The sequence below is a fragment of the Sphaeramia orbicularis genome, chromosome 13, assembly GCF_902148855.1.
Source record: "Sphaeramia orbicularis chromosome 13, fSphaOr1.1, whole genome shotgun sequence".
NCBI lineage: Eukaryota > Metazoa > Chordata > Actinopteri > Kurtiformes > Apogonidae > Sphaeramia > Sphaeramia orbicularis.
Window position 1 is genome coordinate 3,396,698 of NC_043969.1, and position 22,131 is coordinate 3,418,828.

General features: G+C 38.8%; 1 protein-coding gene across 6 annotated transcripts in view; it reads left to right on the forward strand.

Annotated features, from left to right (window-relative positions):
- The first annotated feature begins 1,515 nt into the window (after positions 1-1,515).
- Positions 1,516-22,131, forward strand: part of LOC115431904 (deleted in malignant brain tumors 1 protein-like) — a 28,488-nt gene continuing 7,872 nt past the window's right edge. Inside the window, exons 1-7 of one of the 6 annotated variants that reach the window (XM_030152617.1) lie at positions 1,516-1,749; positions 9,460-9,495; positions 9,587-9,901; positions 14,573-14,884; positions 15,988-16,302; positions 17,390-17,701; positions 18,439-18,732. In XM_030152617.1, coding sequence (XP_030008477.1) covers positions 1,707-1,749; positions 9,460-9,495; positions 9,587-9,901; positions 14,573-14,884; positions 15,988-16,302; positions 17,390-17,701; positions 18,439-18,732 — 1,627 coding nt within the window. In that variant the 5' untranslated portion in view covers positions 1,516-1,706. Of the gene's footprint in view, positions 1,750-9,459; positions 9,496-9,586; positions 9,902-11,409; positions 11,616-12,067; positions 12,306-14,572; positions 14,885-15,987; positions 16,303-17,389; positions 17,702-18,438; positions 18,733-22,131 lie in introns of those variants that run through there. The other 5 variants (XM_030152621.1, XM_030152619.1, XM_030152622.1 and 2 more) reach the window with 5 other exon arrangements.

Here is a 22,131-nt window from a genome sequence, read left to right on the forward strand (position 1 = left end):
TAAACTTCCCTCTCCTTCGTTCTAAATCTCTGAAACTTTCCATAGTTTATAAAAGTAAGTATTTTCATAATTTAATGTTTTGGGGTTTTTTTTGCACTCAAACACAGACATAAATTGTCAGTTGTCATTATGGGTCCACTGCAGATCAGATCAGGCTGAATGTGGAACCTGAATGAAACTGAGTTTGAGCACCCTGGTTTAAAGTTAGTTCCAAAGGAATCAAAAAACAGGACGAAGCACCGACAGCAGCAGTTTTAAACTCTTCTGTTTTCTAATCCCAGTCTAATCCACTAAATGTGGAGCCTGTGAATGAAAACCAACCTGTGTTGTCAGTAAATTGTCAGTTGTCATTATTTCTGGGTTCTTCTGTTCTTCTTTTACTGGTGTGGTCCACTGCAGATCAGATCAGACTGAATGTGGAACCTGAAAGAACAGGAGTTAGACAGTCCTGGTCTAAAGTGTCAGTGCAGACCCAGATCCTGTTCCATCATCAGTGTCTTTGACAGAATGGGAACTTCCACCTCTGGAAAACCACCACTGATGCACAAATGGACCATCAGCCGCTCCGTCTCACTCATCACTTCTGTTTCTCAACCTTTTCACTGCGTACGTGACTTCAGCCTCGTCCACAGGCCGCCCCCACCGCCGCCGCTGCTGCTGTGGTTTCCTGGGCTTTAGCTGCAGTGCATTGTGGGACACGTCCTGGGCCGTATGAGTTGGACCTCAGTCCCAGGAGTCGGTGCAGTCGACAGGACTTTCACCTGCTGAACTTGTGTCTGGATTCAACCTCCATTTGGACCTCTGAGCTGCTGATCAGGAACAACAACAAACAACAACAAACAACAAACAAACAAACCCTAACACCAACTCTCCCAAATGGCTGTACAGTTTGACCCACACTCATCACTTCTCTGATCCGTATCACAGGATGCACAGACTTGAACTCATCCCACAGTGGTTCCTGTGGTTCCTGGTTGCTATGGTGACCACAGTCAGAGATGTCAACTTGCAGATACCTGATTGGCTGATGCTGAGATGGAATATTGTAGCAGTTGTTCAAATTTTAGCTCGAAACTCCAAAGTTCTAACAATATTCTTCCTGTTCCCAAATGTTTATGGAACACTGTGTGTAAATGAACATGTAGAAATAATAAGTCGATCCATAACATTATTAAAATTGCATTAATTTTTCAAATGAAATTTCTGTTTTTTCAGGTTACTCACAACTTTTTTGTGAAATGTAAATATTTTTCATAATTTAATTGGGTTTTTTTGTACTAAAACAAAAAGAAAAACTTGGATTTGTCATTATTTATAGGTTATGAAGTCATTTTTTTACTGGTCTGGCCCACTGCAGATCAAATTGGGCTAAATATGGAACTGAACCAAAATGAGTTTGACAGCCCTGTTCTATACAAATAAAATGTGACTGATTATTTTTTGGATTTGATCTTCTTCTAGTCTCCCTAAGGTTTGGGACAGCACAGAAGCTCATGTGACTGATGCAGTAAAGTGAGTTTATCTAACATCTTGGAGGAGCTCAAACTGCAGCTGTTTAAGTTTTGGCACTTTGTGGTTTCAGTTTTGTAGACAAAAAGAGGAAGTGTGTGGGAAAGACAAGTGTTTTAGTTTTGTGCACTGTGGTTGTTGGTCCAGTCGGCCAGTCTGTTAGGACTGATAAGTGGAACCGAGTCTTCATTAGAACCATGGCAAACACACACAGCACACACCTTCACTGTTGGACCATAGGTAAGACACATTTTTACTGTGAGTCTTTTGTCGACAGCAGACATAAAACAGTAGGTAATTCTAACACACTGTCTTTTACGTCTATTCACTCGACACATTCTTGGTTATTATTATTATTGTGCTTTTTACATTCGTTTTTACACTTAATACCATGTCAGCGTCTTCAAAACACTTCCCACCCTTATGAACTAAACTGTGCATATGTTTCTCATTTCTCTGATGTGAAAGTATGTCTCTTACAGTCAGTCTTTTCCAGCTGCAGAATTATATTTAACCATAGCAGCTCTTGCTAAACTTTCTTTGAAACAGTTCCCTTTCAGCTCCTAACAGTTTTACTGAAAGAAGCAATTTGAGAATGTGACACTGTGTGAAGGCAAATATGAAAGTAACTTTAACCCACAAAGACCCAGGGTTGCTTTTTGGTCATATTTTCTCTATATTTAACCTTCCTTAAGTGATTTATCACTGTTTATTATAATATTATCCTCTGTATTTTGTGTTTTTTTCAGTGAAAATCACAGATTTTCCTACATTTAATTCACTGATCATGTAACTCAAGGGTGTCAAACTCATTTTAGTTCAGTTCCACATTCAGCCCAATATGATTTCAAGTGGGCCGGACCAGTAAAATAATAATAGTGAAAAAAGTAAAATTATATTATGATAATGTTTACATCTATAACGTTTCCTTAAAAATCTGAATAACATGATCAACCTGAAATGTCTTCAGAAAAACAAGTTCAATTTTAAATATATTCTGCCTCAGTTTGTCAGTTTATCATTCACACATGTGCATTACAACTTATATTACAATTACAAATACACAAAACACTTAATAACAGGCAGAATATTGGTACAATTGCATATACTTCTCTTAAGACATTTCAGGTTATTCACATTTTTTGTAAAAGGATAGTCTGTTAATGTAAACATGTTCCTGTAATTTCATTTATTTACACTAAAACCAGGATTAAATCTGCAGTTTTCATTATTTACAGGTTATTATGATAGTATTTTACTGGTCTTATCCACTTTAGATCACGTGTCTGTATGTGGAAACTGAATTACGATTTTTACACCATTGATTGTTCATATCTTCAGTGTAATTCATCCTACGGGCCGGATTTGGCCCCCGGGCCTTATGTTTGACACCTGTGATGTAGATGTTCATTAAAGTTCAGATTAAAGTTGATGGTTCTTCTGTCAGAAACAGATCAGACTGAATAAACAGTGTCTGTTTCAGTCCAATCTGTCCTGAACTGAACATAAACCCAGCGTGTCCATCCACTGGCATTGATCCAACTGCATGGCTTTGACTGGTGAATCAATGTTTGAGAACAGGGCTGTCAAACTCATTCTGGTTCAGTTCCATATTCAGCCCAATTTGATCTGCAGCAGGCCAGACCAGTAAAATAATGACTTAATAACCTATAAAATAATGACAAATCCAAGTTTTTCTTTTTGTTTTAGTACAAAAAACCCCAATTAAATTATGAAAAATATTTACATTTTACAAAAAAGATGTGAATAACCTGAAAAAACAGAAATTTCATTTGAAAAATTAGTGCAATTTTAACAATATTATGCCTCAACTTATTATTTATACATGTACATTTACACACAGTGTTCCATAAACATTTAGTAACAGGCAGAATATTGTTCAAATTTTGGAGTTTGGAACTAAAATTTGAACAACTGCTACAATATTCCATCTGTTATTCTGAACACAACTGCAGATCACTGTGGATCCATAAATGCACCAAACATTTAGTAACAGGTAGAATATTGTTCAAATTGCACATTTCTAATTGTTCAACTTTGTTTTTATTTATGTCTTTATTTGCATTTTATTGTGAAAGAATAGTTTTGTAAATGTAAATATTTTCACAGTGTTATGTTATTTTTTTCACATTTTTTTTCCACATAATTTTTCACAAAGAAAATTTGTCGTCATTATTTATGGGTTATTGTGTTGTTATTTTGACTCTAGATCTCATTGGTCTGTTTGTGGAACCTGAACCAAAAGGATTTGTTCAACCTGGACTGTTTAGGGTCATTTTTGCACTTTCATCCTGCAGGGCCGGAATGGAACTTTTGGCAGGCCAGATTTGGCCTCCGGGCCGCATGTTTGACACCTGTGTTGTAGAAAATGATGGTGTTTCCACGGTAACTATGGAGCCTCTGAACGTCCAAATATGGTCATATTTGATGACCATGAAAAGATGAAGAACTGTATTTTACACCAGTTATTGACATGGATTGATAGGATTAGTGGATCGACAGGAATTAAACAGTTTAGATCAGTAGATGGTTCAGGTTAAAGGTGGACATTTGGGTCTTTAAGGGTTAAAGGTGGACGTTTGGGTCTTTATGGGTTTAAAAAAAGGAAAACTGTCTCATACAGTTTGATGCAGAATACTCACAGCAGTAGTATCAGTCCTACAGCACAGGCCTAATATGATGTTCTACTCAGATGTTCACACTTTTTGTTGTTCTATGGATGTATCAGTAAAAAAAATTCAACATCATTACAGCAGAGTTTCAGATTGACTGTATTTACTTGTCACTGCTACGACAGGAGCTGTCACATTTTTTCTTCTTACAATGAAACTCAAAACCATTAAGAAGAATTTTGACAGAAACACATATATTTCATTTCCTCATTCTTGTCAGATGTGTTTTGTCATTCATTGTCCACTGAGTGACACAGCTGTCTATCATCACAGTAGAGATTATGGATACGGCAGCATGAGTCACTGTAGAGGAGCTGTTGTGGTCAATGGGCCGGTCTGATTGGATTAGATTTCATTTGAAAGAGTATAACATCGAAATTATATGTTGAACTGAAACACTAATGTAGCAAGTGTTATACAATTTGATGATTAGCATTAGCGGGTTGCTTTGCTATAGGCTAGTTTGCAATGAATGTTAAGAGAATTCAGAAGATTTCCAGGATCAGCTAGCGCAGCGGAATGATTAAACTGATGTACAGAATGCAATGAAAACCAGGAAACATGAGTTGCAAGTAAAAGTGGTACCATGTATTGACAAAAGAAATATTTGCAATATATACAAAACAAAGGTTTGATCAGCCAGTTAAATTATTATGTTCTTTAATTAAGAAAAACAACTGTTTACAATTCTTAATTTGGGTGCACCTTAAAGAGTTTCAATCTAATGCTGCGTTTCCACAATGTGGAACCAGCTCGGCTCGACGCGACTCGACATTCCTGGAGACCATTCCCATTACAGGATACTACTACCTTTAAAGTACCTGGACGTCATAGTGATGCGGCGCGTTATTTCCGTGTCGTCTGTTCAGAGAGTTGCTGAAAACTCGCTGGTTGCGTGTTGTCTCGTCTGAATTTTTATGTCGGCCACCAAAGACTGAATCTCCTCGACCGACCATGGTGTAGTTTTAGGCTGTTATCATGTGGATTACTGTACCGCTATATTTACTGTCAACTTCCGCATCTGTTTTTTGTAAAACGGCGGGTCACAGAGACAACTGTCTGACCAATCAATGTTCTGCAGTGTTATACGTCACAGTTTAGTATCGCTTGGAACCTCGGTGGAGGTGATACCAAAAAACTAGTATTGGGTACCAGATTCCAGGTCCTTTTTCATAATGGAAACACAAAAAGGCCGAGTCGAGTCAAGTCGAGTCAAGCTGGTACCATGCAGTGGAAACGGGGCATAATGGATCTTTTTTCTGTTCTTCCATACGAAATCACTTTCACACAGGTTTACCATCAGTTCCAATCCAATAAAGGGAAAAAACCAAGTCAGAAGTCCAAAAATCCAGAAAAAAAAGCAGTCCGTTGTAGTCAAGAGTAGAGGTCGACTGATTATCGGCCGGGCCGATTATCGGCGCCGATATTTGGGAATTTGACGAATATCGGTATCGGCCATTTTTTTAATCCGACGGGCCGATATTAAGAAATCAATTTAAAACTGGGTTATTTTGGCTCAGATGCAGCCGCGCCTCCATATTATCAGCAGTCTAATTCACACACATGTCAGGAGGTCATCTGAGTTAGCAGAGCTGCCGCTAATGTTTACTCTGCTCTGATGTTCTTCTGAAACATTAGTAGTAGTTATCAGATGTAGAGCACAGGGATGTTTAGTCCAGTTTCAGAAGAGTTTTCTGCATTTACCTTTGACACATGTGTTTTCTCTCCGGAGCTTCTCACACCAGAAAACTTCGCCTCTCTGTGGTGCGTACTCCTTCCGCATTGGATTTCGACGTGGAAGGAGTACCCCCTGCATCAAATAGTGCCGCTATGGGGCTCTGACCGCATGCGTCAATTTGTGACTATTTGGGATGAGACTGTGTTGGTATGTAATGTAATAGTGTGTGTTTGCATTAAAGTCACATGAAGAACTCTACAACTCACAACTACTAATGTTACTGTGAGCTTTCTAGTCCTATGATCTGAAAATTAAAGTGAAGATGAGACCGAGTCAAATTCAGAAGTGATTTATCTGAACATGGTGGAACATTTTAAATCCTGTGTGTGCTCATTAAAGCCCTAAAGGCTGTTTGTGTTCTGTCAGGAGTTTAACTGCACTCATAGACACTATTAGACTTTTTTATGTAGCTTTTGTCAGATTAATCCTTAATAATGTAGCAACATAGTTTTGAATGACAGGGTCCCTGCTATCGCATGGTAAAATATAAAATTTAATAATGAAATTAACTTAAGACTTCCCAAATGCTGTAATAAATGAAGCATGATGAGTTGAGCAGATGTCAGCATGTGGCCCAAGAGTTTACAAGAGTCTCCCTGTATTTTTGTTGTGTTTGAACTTAAAACAAAGAGAAGTCATTATAGTTATATTTCAATTTTACTTTATTTACTGTGGAAAAACTTAAGGGAGCTATTTATTTAAGCTTTTAATCAACTTTATAAGAGATGCTTCTGAGTCTAGGAAATCCATGCACTTCTGGAGCTATTATTTTCTATTTATTTGATTAAATAAACATGTTTTAGGCATTTAAACGAAGTTAAGTGTTTGCATTATTCAAAATTTTTCACGCCAATTTTTACACTTTTACTGCAAATGAATATCGGCTCCAAATATTGGTTATTGGCCTCCTCTAACTACTAATAATCGGTATCGATATCGGCCCTGAAAAACCCATATCGGTCGATCTCTAGTCAAGAGTCCAAAAATAAATAAGGGAATTGGGCTGGGCAGTGTATGTGTGTGTGTGTGTGTTCCTACTATGCTGGTAGATCAGATCAGTTCACTTCAGCAGATCCTAGTTCTTCTTTTTGTTCCTAGCTCTCCATCGGGGTTTCCAATCACAGGAAAAAACCTGGCCTGAATAACACGAGGCCGACTTTAATTACATTCACTCTTTGTTAATGTTAATCAAACCAAACACATTCAAATAAATCACAAATCTACAGCTGTACCCAGTTTTGACATCAAATTCCTTATCTAAAGTAATCAAAAGTGCAGAATTTCACTTTAAATATACAAAACTTCATTAATATTCCTAATGCATGGTCACTTTTGTCCATAGTAAACATTAAACAGGTTTTAACGATTACAGATAGTACTTCCGGTTTAGTATGCTAATGCTAGCAGCTACAAAGGTGGCGCTAACGCTAAGTGCTAACTAGCATCCGTTAATGCCAAGTACTAACTAGCATCCACTAACGCCAAGCACCAACTAGCATCCGCTAATGCTAAGTGCTGATAGGCCTCTGCTAACCAGCAACCACTAACCAGCGACTGCATTTTACAGACATATATACACATTACACAACATATATCAGAGGCAATCAGAGCACTGCACCATGAAATACAAAGGACAATAGCAACAAGCTAACGGCAACAGCAATACAACTCACCAATTCAGGAGTTCGGTTCACTTCTCCTTTCTTTTCCCTTTCTCTGGTCCTCAATAGACCTCTATAACTGTAGCAGAAAACACATCTATACTTCGAACTGTCCAAGAATAGAAATGTGGTGCAGATCAGTGGTTAAACAGGTGAGTATTAACCAGATCAGTGTTAAACAGGTGAGTATTTACCAGATCAGTGTTAAACAGGTGAGTATTTACCAGATCAGTGTTAAACAGGTGAGTATTTACCAGATCAGCGGTTTAAACAGGTGAGTATTTACCAGATCAGTGTTAAACAGGTGAGTATTTACCAGATCAGTGTTAAACAGGTGAGTATTTACCAGATCAGCGGTTAAACAGGTGAGTATTTACCAGATCAGTGTTAAACAGGTGAGTATTTACCAGATCAGTGTTAAACAGGTGAGTATTTACCAGATCAGCGGTTAAACAGGTATTTACCAGATCAGTGTTAAACAGGTGAGTATTTACCAGATCAGTGTTAAATAGGTGAGTATTTACCAGATCAGTGTTAAAAAGGTGAGTATTTACCAGCTCAGTGTTAAACAGGTGAGTATTTACCAGATCAGTGTTAAACAGGTGAGTATTTACCAGCTCAGTGTTAAACAGGTGAGTATTTACCAGATCAGTGTTAAACAGGTGAGTATTTACCAGCTTTGTGACTCCATGTTTGCCGTCCGCTCCACAGCTCACTCTACCGTCTTCTCTCTCTCACTTCCTCTACCTGTCGGCTCTACTTTTGTTTGATGCCTCAGCCCTGCTCTGATTGGCACTCGAATCTCGCGATACCGTGACTTTCTGGCTACACAGGTAGTGCAGGCACGCACAAAAAATAAAATAGATAATAAATAAACACAGTTACATTGACAATACTTCCAGTTGCATTTTGGAAGTTATATAATAAATAATTTCAAAATTGGTAAGGAGACCTGGGTTACACTAAGGTCCAATCCCAATTCACCCCTTGGCCCCTCCCCCTTAGCCCTACCCCTCCATTTTGTGTGTTCACATGAAGGGGGTAGGGGTGTTCCGGTTATCGATGAGTCAGAGGGGAGGGGTTAAGGCAGAGGGCTGTTTGACCCTCCAAATGGAGATTTTTCAGGACCACAGTACAAACACAGGGGTCTGAGAAATCTGCTATAATTCAGTTCCACTCATGAGTCAGATGGAGGTAAACACAGAAAACAGCAGCAGTGACCAAAGAAACACACAAATGGACAGATTTACTTCAGAAACTAGAAAAGCACTCGGAGAGCACAGATCTCTGCCAAGGCAGATCTGCCCCCCCCCCCCCACACACACACACCCACAATCACCACCAAATTTTAATAATTTGTTCCCTGTGCCAATATCAACAATTCCTGAACATTTCATCAAAATGCATCCAGAACTTTTTGAGTTATCTTACTAACAAACAAACCAACCAACCCTGATTAAAAACATAACCTCCTTGGCAGAGGTAACAACTGAATCATTTGATCGTCTGTTTGATGCCGTTTCAATGTGTTATAGATCACATTTCTGCGTCAACAACCATCCAAAGCCCATGGAACACAGATGGTTCCAGCTGCTGACCACATGGAGAATTCTGTCCCAAACAAAGTTGGAACATCTGTTTATAGAAGCATCGATGACTGATGAAGGGTTGTCCCATTTCACAGAGGATGTTTCAACCACTACCCCTTACAACTGCATTTCAAGGAGTAGTGTCAAGTGCAAGGGCTGAGGGGGAGGGGCTAAGGGCTAAACTGGGATTGGGCCTAAATGTGTGTGAATATGACAGTAAAAACTTTAATAAATCATGTCTTTTTTTTTTTTTTTTTTTTTTTTTCTAGTGTGTCTCCTCTTCACCTCCTCTTTACCTGCTGCAGGTCAGTCCATTATCCTGTGTTCCATTTCAGTTCACACTGGGTCACATATTTAATCTAATATTCTATGTATGTGATGTTTTGTATCTGACAGGAGTTCAGATCAGACTGGTTGGTCCTGGTTCTACTCAGTGCTCTGGTAGGGTTGAGGTCTTCCATGGTGGTACCTGGGGAACAGTCTGTGATGATGGATGGGACTTAAATGATGCTCAGGTGGTTTGTAGACAGATGAACTGTGGGACGGCAGTGAGTGCCCTAAGCTCCGCCCACTTTGGTCGTGGCTCTGGTCCAATCTGGCTCGATGATGTGGTCTGTTCAGGAAATGAGAGTTCTCTGACTGAGTGTCAACACCCAGGATTTCGGTCACACAACTGTAAACATGATAAGGATGCTGGTGTCATGTGTTCAGGTGAGAGACTTTTGGTTGAAGAATGCTAAGATACTCTGAAAGGTTGTTTTTTTGTTTGTTTTTTTTAGGCTTTCAGACTTTTATTTTCTGTCATTGTGATTATTGATGCACAAATATAATTTGGCCCATTTGTTGTGCTATCATATTATTCTGTGTTAGAACAACTGATTACTTGACTTGTGATAACATAAAAATACAAGTTAAAAACTATGACAAAAATCTTAACATGGAAATCCTCCATAATTCTGTCAGCTTAAGTGGTAGTTCAGGAGAGTGGGGGAAGTCAAACCAGCATCATCATGGTTTGGTGACACAACATCCAAATGCATCACAGACAATTATCAGATGTCTTTTCCAGGTGTGAACTTATTGGCGCTCTTTTGCCCCTCGTTTTGATGCGTTATGTTATAACACACACAACGCATTTATTTAGTTAAAGAAATTGACTCAACTGTATGAACTTCCATTTTTTTAAATAATGGAGGCAAAAAATTTTTGAACTTTGTATTTTTTTTACTGAAATTGCTTCAGTTTAGTGTAATACTACTACTACTACTACTACTACTACTACTACTACTTATAATTATTATTGTTATTATTATTATTATTTTTATTATTATTGTTATTATTATTTCTGTCATTACCCAGAGCTCATATATATAGGCCGTAAGGTGAACGCCGTATCGTTTCATCCTGTTCCGACATATGGGGCACTACAATCTTTTACTCAGTTACAAAGATATATTGTTCCTGAGGTAAATGTCAAAAGTTCTCCACTTACAATCCTGCAGTTTTTTTAAAATCAGTGTTTGAAGTCGGTCCTACTTAACTTTATTTGCGCAATGCTATTGTTATCATGCGTGCTGCGGTTTGAGTCACATGTAACCTGCTGGTCCAATCAGAAAGCGCAAAACATCCAAGATCGCTGCGACCAGGAAGCGAGCTTCCTGTAGTTCAGAGGAGGGAAATACAACGAAAAGTTTTAAAAGCCAGCAAAAATATGGAATATGCACCTCATATCCGTAAAAAAAGAAAAAAATACAGGATTTTTCGGCCAAACGATGGGAAACGTTAAGAAACTGTGTCGAACGATGGCTTTATTTGAGTGGTGAGAGCAGGAGTATAACTGAAACTTATAAACACTATCACTACTGACTTTGACAATGTTCCAGAAGATGCTGGGTTTCATGCAACATGCTACAGACGATTCATTGATAAAAAAGCGATTGGATTCCGCGGAGAAACATACAAGAGAGAATTGAGATGTCAATGAATCACAGGGAGGTGAGTCTGTGCAAACAGAGGATGAACACCAGCAGCACCGCAGGATCAACAGGTGAAACTCCGAGGAAGAAATGACGGTCCAGGATGGGTCTACCTACTGTTTCATCTGGTCCTGTTCTGTCCAGGATGGGTCTACCTACTGTTTCATCTGGTCCTGTTCTGTCCAGGATGGGTCTACCTACTGTTTCATCTGGTCCTGTTCTGTCCAGGATGGGTCTACCTACTGTTTCATCTGGTCCTGTTCTGTCCAGGATGGGTCTACCTACTGTTTCATCTGGTCCTGTTCTGTCCAGGATGGGTCTACCTACTGTTTCATCTGGTCCTGTTCTGCCTGCCTTATGCATAATATGGAAAAAACTGGATAAATACATCACCGTGTCTGGCAAATGCACAAAGGATCATCTTTCACTGGTACAGACGTTATCAGCAGGTGTGTAAAAAATATATCTGTCTCTCACACTCTCTTACGCTCACACGAACACTGTATATAAGTGTGTAAGTTTATTCCATTCTCTACTACTATTACTACTGCTATTACTACTATTACTACTACAGCTATTACTACTATTATTACTGCTACTGCTATTACTACTATTATTACTACTACTGCTATTACTACTATTATTACTACTACTGCTATTATTACTGCTACTGCTACTACTACTACTGCTATTACTGCTACTGCTACTATTATTACTACTATTACTACTACAGCTATTACTACTATTATTACTACTACTGCTATTACTACTATTATTACTGCTACTGCTACTACTGCTATTACTACTATTATTACTACTATTACTACTACTGCTATTACTACTATTATTACTGTTACTGCTACTACTAGTACTGCTACTGCTACTATTATTACTGCTATTACTACTACTGCTATTACATCTATTACTACTACTGCTGCTACTACTACTATTACTACTATTACTGATCATAACTCATTCTCTCTCTCACACACAACACTGCTTGCAGCTTTGTGAAACTAGGTGTGTGTGTGTGTTTCAGAAATGAGCCGCCTTCAATGTCTGCTACAAGATCTTCTCTTCTGTGAGCAGATCATCAGGCAAAGAATTAATGAACCACCACCAAACATTCATACACCAGAGTGAGTGGCACTGGGTGAAGTGTCTTGCCCAAGAACACAATGGACTGACTATGACAAAGCGGGATTCGAACCGCCGACCCTGCGGTTATTGGACAACCTGCTCTACCGTCTGAGCCATGGCCACCCAGTCTTGCTGACAGTGTCTCATTATTGCTCCTTGGTAGTTTGCCCTGTCCATGCCTCCAACATGTGATGCTCTACACCAGGGGTGTCAAACTCATTTCAGTTCAGGGGCCACATTCAGCCAACTTTGATCTGAAGTGGGCCAAGCCAGTAAAATAGTAACATAATAATATATAAATACTGTCAACTCCAAACTTTTCTCTATGTCTTAGAGTGAAAAAGTAAAATTACATTATGAAAATGTTTATATTTGCAAACTATTCTTTCAAACATTGTGACTAACATGAACAAACTGAAAAAATAAGTGTAATTTTAACAATATTATGCTTCAGTTTATCATTTACACATGTACATTATATAAAACTTACAGATCCCAGTAGGTCTACAAATACACAAAACATTTATTAACAGGTGGAATATTGTTAAAATTGCACTTACTTCTCTTAAAACATTTCAGGTTTTTCATATTTTTTGTAAAATTATATTTTGTTTTAGTGCAAATACAGGAAAATATTTACATTTACAAAGATAAAAATACGGAGTTATGAGTATTTATAGGTTATTGGGTAGGATTTTACTGATCTGACCCATTTGAGATTGAATTGGTCTGAATGTGGAACCTGAACTAAAAGGACTGTTAATATTTTAGTGGAATTTTAGCATTTCACTAATTCATCCCAAGGGCCAGACTGGACCCTTTGGCCCCTGGGCCGCATGTTTGACACCTGTGCTCTACACCAACACTGCAAAAGGGCAAACTACCAAACAGCAATAATGAGACATTGTCTGAAAGGTATGATGTGTGCACCCTCACCCATTGGTAGTGGATGGCACATTGAGGATGGGGAGTCAACAGTGACCTGGATGACTACAAATCCTGCTCCTCACAGTGTTTTGCAGTTCGTCCACTGCACTTGGAAACAAGGCAAATAAAATGTGATACAGACAGGTGTTCCTGTACGTCAGCAAGACTGTCTTTCACTGATTTGTGTAGGTGGCAGCACTGTGTGAACGTTCAGAAGGAAACAGAAGATAGAGCTACATGGGATGATGTTTCTGACAGTGATGGTGATGATTAGACATGTTATAGCACCAGGAAATATCCTCTAAAAAAAAACATCCATTGAACAAAAATAAAAGTTTACAGTGTACTGTGTAAAAAACCAGACTGAGATCTATTAAAAAACATGTATTGTTACATGACAAATGCATCATTAAGAGAAGAAAAGAAACCCTGCCACTGTAAACACTGTAAATGTAAAACAATGCTGTAACACTGATGTATGTGTGTTTGTGTGTGGCAAAATTCACCATGTGTAATATGTGAAATCAGTAGAAGCTTTTTCCCACAAATTTCCAAGATTTCATGGTCTAAATTTACATTGCATGGTAATAATTCATCAAGACTTGTCTAAAATGTTTATATGTATAAATATCAATTTGTGAGAGTTTTTGTGTAGCTAAAATGAATGTTGATAAATAAAACAAGTGAATCTAGCATCACAGAATTTTCATTTTTTAATTTTATATTCATATAGATTTATGGCTTGTGACAAAAAACTGCAGGATATATTGCGGAGAACTTTTAACCCAAAGTCCATGAGGGTACAGTCTAAACAAAAATGCATTTAAAAAGTAGTGCCCAGACACGGGAACCAAAATCATTTTCTGGCCACTTTTCATGGTTCACCTTATGGCCTAATAATTCTGAAATGTACATTATTTTTCAGTTTTGTTTAACCTTACCTTTTTGGGTTTTTTTTTTAACCCCTGGCAGTTCACCACTTACCTTTGTACCATTTCAAGCTGTTCATTGGACTGGAACTGCTTGAATTTCAATACAAAACTGGAAAAATTAGGGTATTCTAAAACTTTTGACCGGTAGTGTATGTTAACAGAACAAGTTCTGTTTTTTTCATTTGACATAAAAATTTAAGGCAGCCCTTTTACTCATATTTTTTCATTGAAACCAGAAGTTCTGTTTTACAGTATGTGTGTGTTTCATTGTAATGTGAGTTAAGATTGGAAAATAATAGTGACTGTTTTACTGATGGTCATCAAACATTTTTAATTTACGCTGTACTTGTTTGTTTTAATCAAAGACCTTTAAATGTTTGGTAAATATGTGTTTTCTGTTCCTACAGATCACATCAGACTGGTTGGTCCTGGTTCTACTCAGTGCTCTGGTAGGGTTGAGGTCTTCCATGGTGGTACCTGGGGAACAGTCTGTGATGATGGATGGGACTTAAATGATGCTCAGGTGGTTTGTAGACAGATGAACTGTGGGACGGCAGTGAGTGCCCTAAGCTCCGCCCACTTTGGTCATGGTTCTGGTCCAATCTGGCTCGATGATGTGGTCTGTTCAGGAAGTGAGAGTTCTCTGACTGAGTGTCAACACCCAGGATTTCGGTCACACAACTGTAAACATGATAAGGATGCTGGTGTCATGTGTTCAGGTGAGAGACTTTTGGTTGAAGAATGCTAAGATACTCTGAAAGGTTGTTTTTTTGTTTGTTTTTTTAGGCTTTCAGACTTTTATTTTCTGTCATTGTGATTATTGATGCACAAATATAATTTGGCCCATTTGTTGTGCTATCATATTAGTCTGTGTTAGAACAACTGATTACTTGACTTATGATAACATAAAAATACAAGTTAAAAACTATGACAAAAATCTTAACATGGAAATCCTCCATAATTCTGTCAGCTTAAGTGGTAGTTCAGGAGAGTGGGGGAAGTCAAACCAGCATCATCATGGTTTGGTGACACAACATCCAAATGCATCACAGACAATTATCAGATGTCTTTTCCAGGTGTGAACTTATTGGCGCTCTTTTGCCGCTCGTTTTGATGCGTTATGTTATAACACATACAACGCATTTATTTAGTTAAAGAAATTGACTCAACTGTATGAACTTCCATTTTTTTAAATAATGGAGGCAAAAAAGATTTTGAACTTTGTATTTTTTTTACTGAAATTGCTTCAATTAAGTGTAATACTACTACTACTACTACTACTTATAATTATTGTTATTATTATTATTATTATTATTATTATTATCATTGTTATTATTATTGTTGTTATTATTATTTCTGTCATTACCCAGAGCTCATATATAATTCTGAAATGTACATTATTTTTCAGTTTTGTTTAACCTTACCTTTTTGGGTTTTTTTTTTTTTACCTCTGGCAGTTCACCACTTACCTTTGTACCATTTCAAGCTGTTCATTGGACTGGAACTGCTTGAATTTCAATACAAAACTGGAAAAATTGGGGTATTCTAAAACTTTTGACCGGTAGTGTATGTTAACAGAACAAGTTCTGTTTTTTCATTTGACATAAAAATTTAAGGCAGCCCTTTTACTCATATTTTTTCATTGAAACCAGAAGTTCTGTTTTACAGTATGTGTGTGTTTCATTGTAATGTGAGTTAAGATTGGAAAATAATAGTGACTGTTTTACTGATGGTCATCAAACATTTTTAATTTACGCTGTACTTGTTTGTTTAAATCAAAGACCTTTAAAATGTTTGGTAAATATGTGTTTCCTTTGCTCAGCTTCTCAGATCAGACTGGTTGGTCCTGGTTCTACTCAGTGCTCTGGTAGGGTTGAGGTCTTCCATGGTGGTACCTGGGGAACAGTCTGTGATGATGGATGGGACTTAAATGATGCTCAGGTGGTTTGTAGACAGATGAACTGTGGGACGGCAGTGAGTGCCCTAAGCTCCGCCCACTTTGGTCGTGGCTCTGGTCCAATCTGGCTCGATGATGTGGTCTGTTCAGGAAATGAGAGTTCTCTGACTGAGTGTCAACACCCAGGATTTCGGTCACACAACTGTAAACATGATAAGGATGCTGGTGTCATGTGTTCAGGTGAGAGACTTTTGGTTGAAGAATGCTAAGATACTCTGAAAGGTAGTTTTTTTGTTTGTTTTTTTAGGCTTTCAGACTTTTATTTTCTGTCATTGTGATTATTGATGCACAAATATAATTTGGCCCATTTGTTGTGCTATCATATTAGTCTGTGTTAGAACAACTGATTACTTGACTTGTGATAACATAAAAATACAAGTTAAAAACTATGACAAAAATCTTAACATGGAAATCCTCCATAATTCTGTCAGCTTAAGTGGTAGTTCAGGAGAGTGGGGGAAGTCAAACCAGCATCATCATGGTTTGGTGACACAACATCCAAATGCATCACAGACAATTATCAGATGTCTTTTCCAGGTGTGAACTTATTGGCGCTCTTTTGCCCCTCGTTTTGATGCATTATGTTATAACACACATAACGCATTTATTTAGTTAAAGAAATTGACTCAACTGTATGAACTTCCATTTTTTTAAATAATGGAGGCAAAAAAGATTTTGAACTTTGTATTTTTTTTACTGAAATTGCTTCAATTAAGTGTAATACTACTACTACTACTACTACTTATTATTATTATTATTATTATTATTATCATTATTATCATTATTATTATTGTTATTTCTGTCATTACCCAGAGCTCATATATAATTCTGAAATGTACATTATTTTTCAGTTTTGTTTAACCTTACCTTTTTGTTTTTTTGTTTTTTTTACCTCTGGCAGTTCACCACTTACCTTTGTACCATTTCAAGCTGTTCATTGGACTGGAACTGCTTGAATTTCAATACAAAACTGGAAAAATTGGGGTATTCTAAAACTTTTGACCGGTAGTGTATGTTAACAGAACAAGTTCTGTTTTTTCATTTGACATAAAAATTTAAGGCAGCCCTTTTACTCATATTTTTTCATTGAAACCAGAAGTTCTGTTTTACAGTATGTGTGTGTTTCATTGTAATGTGAGTTAAGATTGGAAAATAATAGTGACTGTTTTACTGATGGTCATCAAACATTTTTAATTTACGCTGTACTTGTTTGTTTTAATCAAAGACCTTTAAATGTTTGGTAAATATGTGTTTTCTGTTCCTACAGATCACATCAGACTGGTTGGTCCTGGTTCTACTCAGTGCTCTGGTAGGGTTGAGGTCTTCCATGGTGGTACCTGGGGAACAGTCTGTGATGATGGATGGGACTTAAATGATGCTCAGGTGGTTTGTAGACAGATGAACTGTGGGACGGCAGTGAGTGCCCTAAGCTCCGCCCACTTTGGTCGTGGCTCTGGTCCAATCTGGCTCGATGATGTGGTCTGTTCAGGAAATGAGAGTTCTCTGACTGAGTGTCAACACCCAGGATTTCGGTCACACAACTGTAAACATGATAAGGATGCTGGTGTCATGTGTTCAGGTGAGAAATCCTTTTCCACTGTTGCCCATGAAGTTGGAATACAATACTTGGACCTCTCCTCATGAGATGCTTGTGCCGATGTGGTTGATTGTGAACAGATAAAGTGGAGCCAGGACTCAGTATGTGATCACCACCTGGTTAAAGATGATTAGTGACTGTATGAATAGGAACAAGAGGAATGTGTCTGAAAACAAAAGCATTGCAACTTCATAGATGACAGTGTCCAATGGTTAAGACTGTTTAAACTTGAACCTTGATTAGCTCCGCCAAGGAGGTTATGTTTTTGCCAGGGTTTGTTTGTTTGTTTGTTTGTTTGTCTGTTTGTTTGTTTGTCTGTCCGTTAGTGTGCAACATAACTCAAAAAGTTATGGACAGATTTTGATTAAATTTTCAGGGTTTGTTGGAAATGGGATAAGGAAGAACTGATTAAATTTTGGTGGTGATCGGGGGTGGGGGGGCCCACGGGGGGGCCCATTTCCAACAAACCCTGAAAATTTCATCAAAATCTGTCCATAACTTTTTCAGTTATGTTGCACACTAACGGACAGACAAACAGACAGACAGACAGACAAACAAACAAACAAAAAAACCCTGGCCAAAACATAACCTCCTTGGCGTGGGGGGGCCCACGGGGGGGGGCACTGATCAGCCTTGGCGGAGGTCTGCGCTCTCCGAGTGCTTCTAGTTTAATATATGGTTCGGTTCCATTTATAATGGTTTTTCCTTTTTGGTTGAAGCGAGTCTCCCCAAACCCAGCATCTCTATGAATCCTGCCACAGAGGTCACCTGGGGTCAAAGCGTCAGCATCACTTGTTCAATTTCAGCGGCATTTTTGGATGGAACATTCAGTCTGATGGCGTCCTCAGGCTCACGTAGAAACCCTCAGACATCAACTTCCAACTCAGCTACGTTCAACATTCCTACAGTGACCTTTGAGAATGACGGATCATACCAGTGTCAGTATCAGAAGACCATTTCAAGTCAAACATTCAGTTCTCCCCCAAGTGACCCCGTCACACTTCATGTTACTGGTAAGAAATACAGAAACAGAGAGGTTCCATGGATTCCACAGACTGACCACGAGTTCAGGTTCCAGATCAGGTCCAGATCAGGCAGGATCACTGTTCAAGAAGGACAACAAAGTCAGATGATGAAACAGGGTCCAATCCAACCATTAGTCCATTGTTGTGACCATGGAGAAGGAACCTGGACTCATGGTCAGTCTGTGAAATCCATGAACTGGCAAGTGGCATACTGGACCCTAGAGACACTAGTGGGAAGGACGAGAGGCAGTTAACCAGCACTAGTACTACCAAGGCATTCAACCATCACTAGTACTACCAAGAAAGCTAACCACCACTAGTACTACCAAGACATTCAACCATCACTAGTACTACCAAGAAAGCTAACCACCACTAGTACTACCAAGACATTCAACCATCACTAGTACTACCAAAACACTGAACCACCACTAGTACTACCAAGACAGTTAACCACCACTAGTACTATCAAAACATTGAACCACCACTAGTACTACCAAGACAGTTAACCACCACTAGTACTACCAAAACATTGAACCACCACTAGTACTATCAAAACATTGAACCACCACTAGCACTACCAAGACAGTTAACCACCAATAGTACTACCAAAACATTTAACCACCACTAGTACTACCAAGACAGTTAACCACCACTAGTACTATCAAAACATTGAACCACCACTAGTACTACCAAAACATTGAACCACCACTAGTACTACCAAAACATTGAACCACCACTAGTACTACCAAGACAGTTAACCACCACTAGTACTACCAAGACAGTTAACCACCACTAGTACTATCAAAACATTGAACCACTACTAGTACTACCAAGACAGTTAACCACCACTAGTACTACCAAGAAAGTTAACCACCACTAGTACTACCAAAACATTGAACCACCACTAGTACTACCAAAACATTTAACCACCACTAGTACTACCAAGACAGTTAACCACCACTAGTACTACCAAGACAGTTAACCACCACTAGTACTACCAAAACATTGAACCACCACTAGTACTACCAAAACATTTAACCACCACTAGTACTACCAAGACAGTTAACCACCACTAGTACTGCCAAAACATTGAACCACCACTAGTACTATCAAAACATTTAACCACCACTAGTACTACCAAGACAGTTAACCACCACTAGTACTGCCAAAACATTGAACCACCACTAGTACTACCAAAACACTGAACCACCACTAGTACTACCAAGACAGTTAACCACCACTAGTACTACCAAGACAGTTAACCACCACAAGTACTACCAAGACAGTTAACCATCACTAGTACTACCTAGACATTTACCCACCACTAGTACTACCTAGACAGTTAACCACCACTAGTACTACCTAGACATTTACCCACCACTAGTACTACCTAGACAGTTAACCACCACTAGTACTACCAAAACATTGAACCACCACTAGTACTACCAAAACAGTTAACCGCCACTACTACTACCAAGACAGTTAACCACCACTAGTACTACCTAGACTTAACCGCCACTACTACTACCTAGACATTTACCCACCCCTAATACTACCTAGACTTAACCACCACTAGTACTACCTAGACATTTACCCACCACTAGTACTACCTAGACAGTTAACCACCACTAGTACTACCAAGACAGTTAACCACCACTAGTACTACCTAGATGTTTACCCACCACTAGTACTACCTAGACAGTTAACCACCACTAGTACTACCAAGACAGTTAACCACCACTAGTACTACCTAGATGTTTACCCACCACTAGTACTACCTAGACAGTTAACCACCACTAGTACTACCTAGACAGTTAACCACCACTAGTACTACCTAGACATTTACCCACCTCTAGTACTACCTAGACAGTTAACCACCGCTAGTACTACCTAGACGTTTACCCACCACTAGTACTACCTAGACAGTTAACCACCACTAGTACTACCAAGACAGTTAACCACCACTAGTACTACCTAGACATTTACCCACCACTAGTACTACCTAGACAGTTAACCACCACTAGTACTACCTAGACATTTACCCACCTCTAGTACTACCTAGACAGTTAACCACCACTAGTACTACCTAGACAGTTAACCACCGCTAGTACTACCTAGACGTTTACCCACCACTAGTACTACCTAGACAGTTAACCACCACTAGTACTACCTAGACATTTACCCACCTCTAGTACTACCAAGACATTTACCCACCACTAGTACTACCTAGACAGTTAACCACCACTAGTACTACCAAGACAGTTAACCACCACTAGTACTACCTAGACAGTTAACCACCACTAGTACTACCAAGACAGTTAACCACCACTAGTACTACCTAGACATTTACCCACCCCTAGTACTACCTAGACAGTTAACCACCACTAGTACTACCTAGACATTTACCCACTTCTAGTACTACCTAGACAGTTAACCACCACTAGTACTACCTAGACAGTTAACCACCACTAGTACTACCAAGACGTTTACCCACCACTAGTACTACCTAGACAGTTAACCACCACTAGTACTACCAAGACAGTTAACCACCACTAGTACTACCTAGACATTTACCCACCACTAGTACTACCTAGACAGTTAACCACCACTAGTACTACCAAGACAGTTAACCACCACTAGTACTACCTAGAGAGTTAACCACCGCTAGTACTACCTAGACATTTACCCACCTCTAGTACTACCTAGACAGTTAACCACCACTAGTACTACCTAGACAGTTAACCACCACTAGTACTACCTAGACATTTACCCATCACTAGTACTACCTAGACAGTTAACCACCACTAGTACTACCTAGACATTTACCCACCTCTAGTACTACCTAGACAGTTAACCACCACTAGTACTACCTAGACAGTTAACCACCGCTAGTACTACCTAGACGTTTACCCACCACTAGTACTACCTAGACAGTTAACCACCACTAGTACTACCTAGACATTTACCCACCTCTAGTACTACCAAGACATTTACCCACCACTAGTACTACCTAGACAGTTAACCACCACTAGTACTACCTAGACATTTACCCACCACTAGTACTACCAAGACAGTTAACCACCACTAGTACTACCTAGACAGTTAACCACCACTAGTACTACCTAGACGTTACCCACCACTAGTACTACCAAGACAGTTAACCACCACTAGTACTACCTAGACAGTTAACCACCACTAGTACTACTTAGACATTTACCCACCACTAGTACTACCTAGACAGTTAACCACCACTAGTACTACCTAGACAGTTAACCACCACTAGTGCGATATATCAGCACCTCTCTATAATAAATAAACCTGCTGGTCAGTCAGTAACTGACTTTATGAAATTAATAAAATAAAAAGTGAATTTCTGTTTTCTGTTTA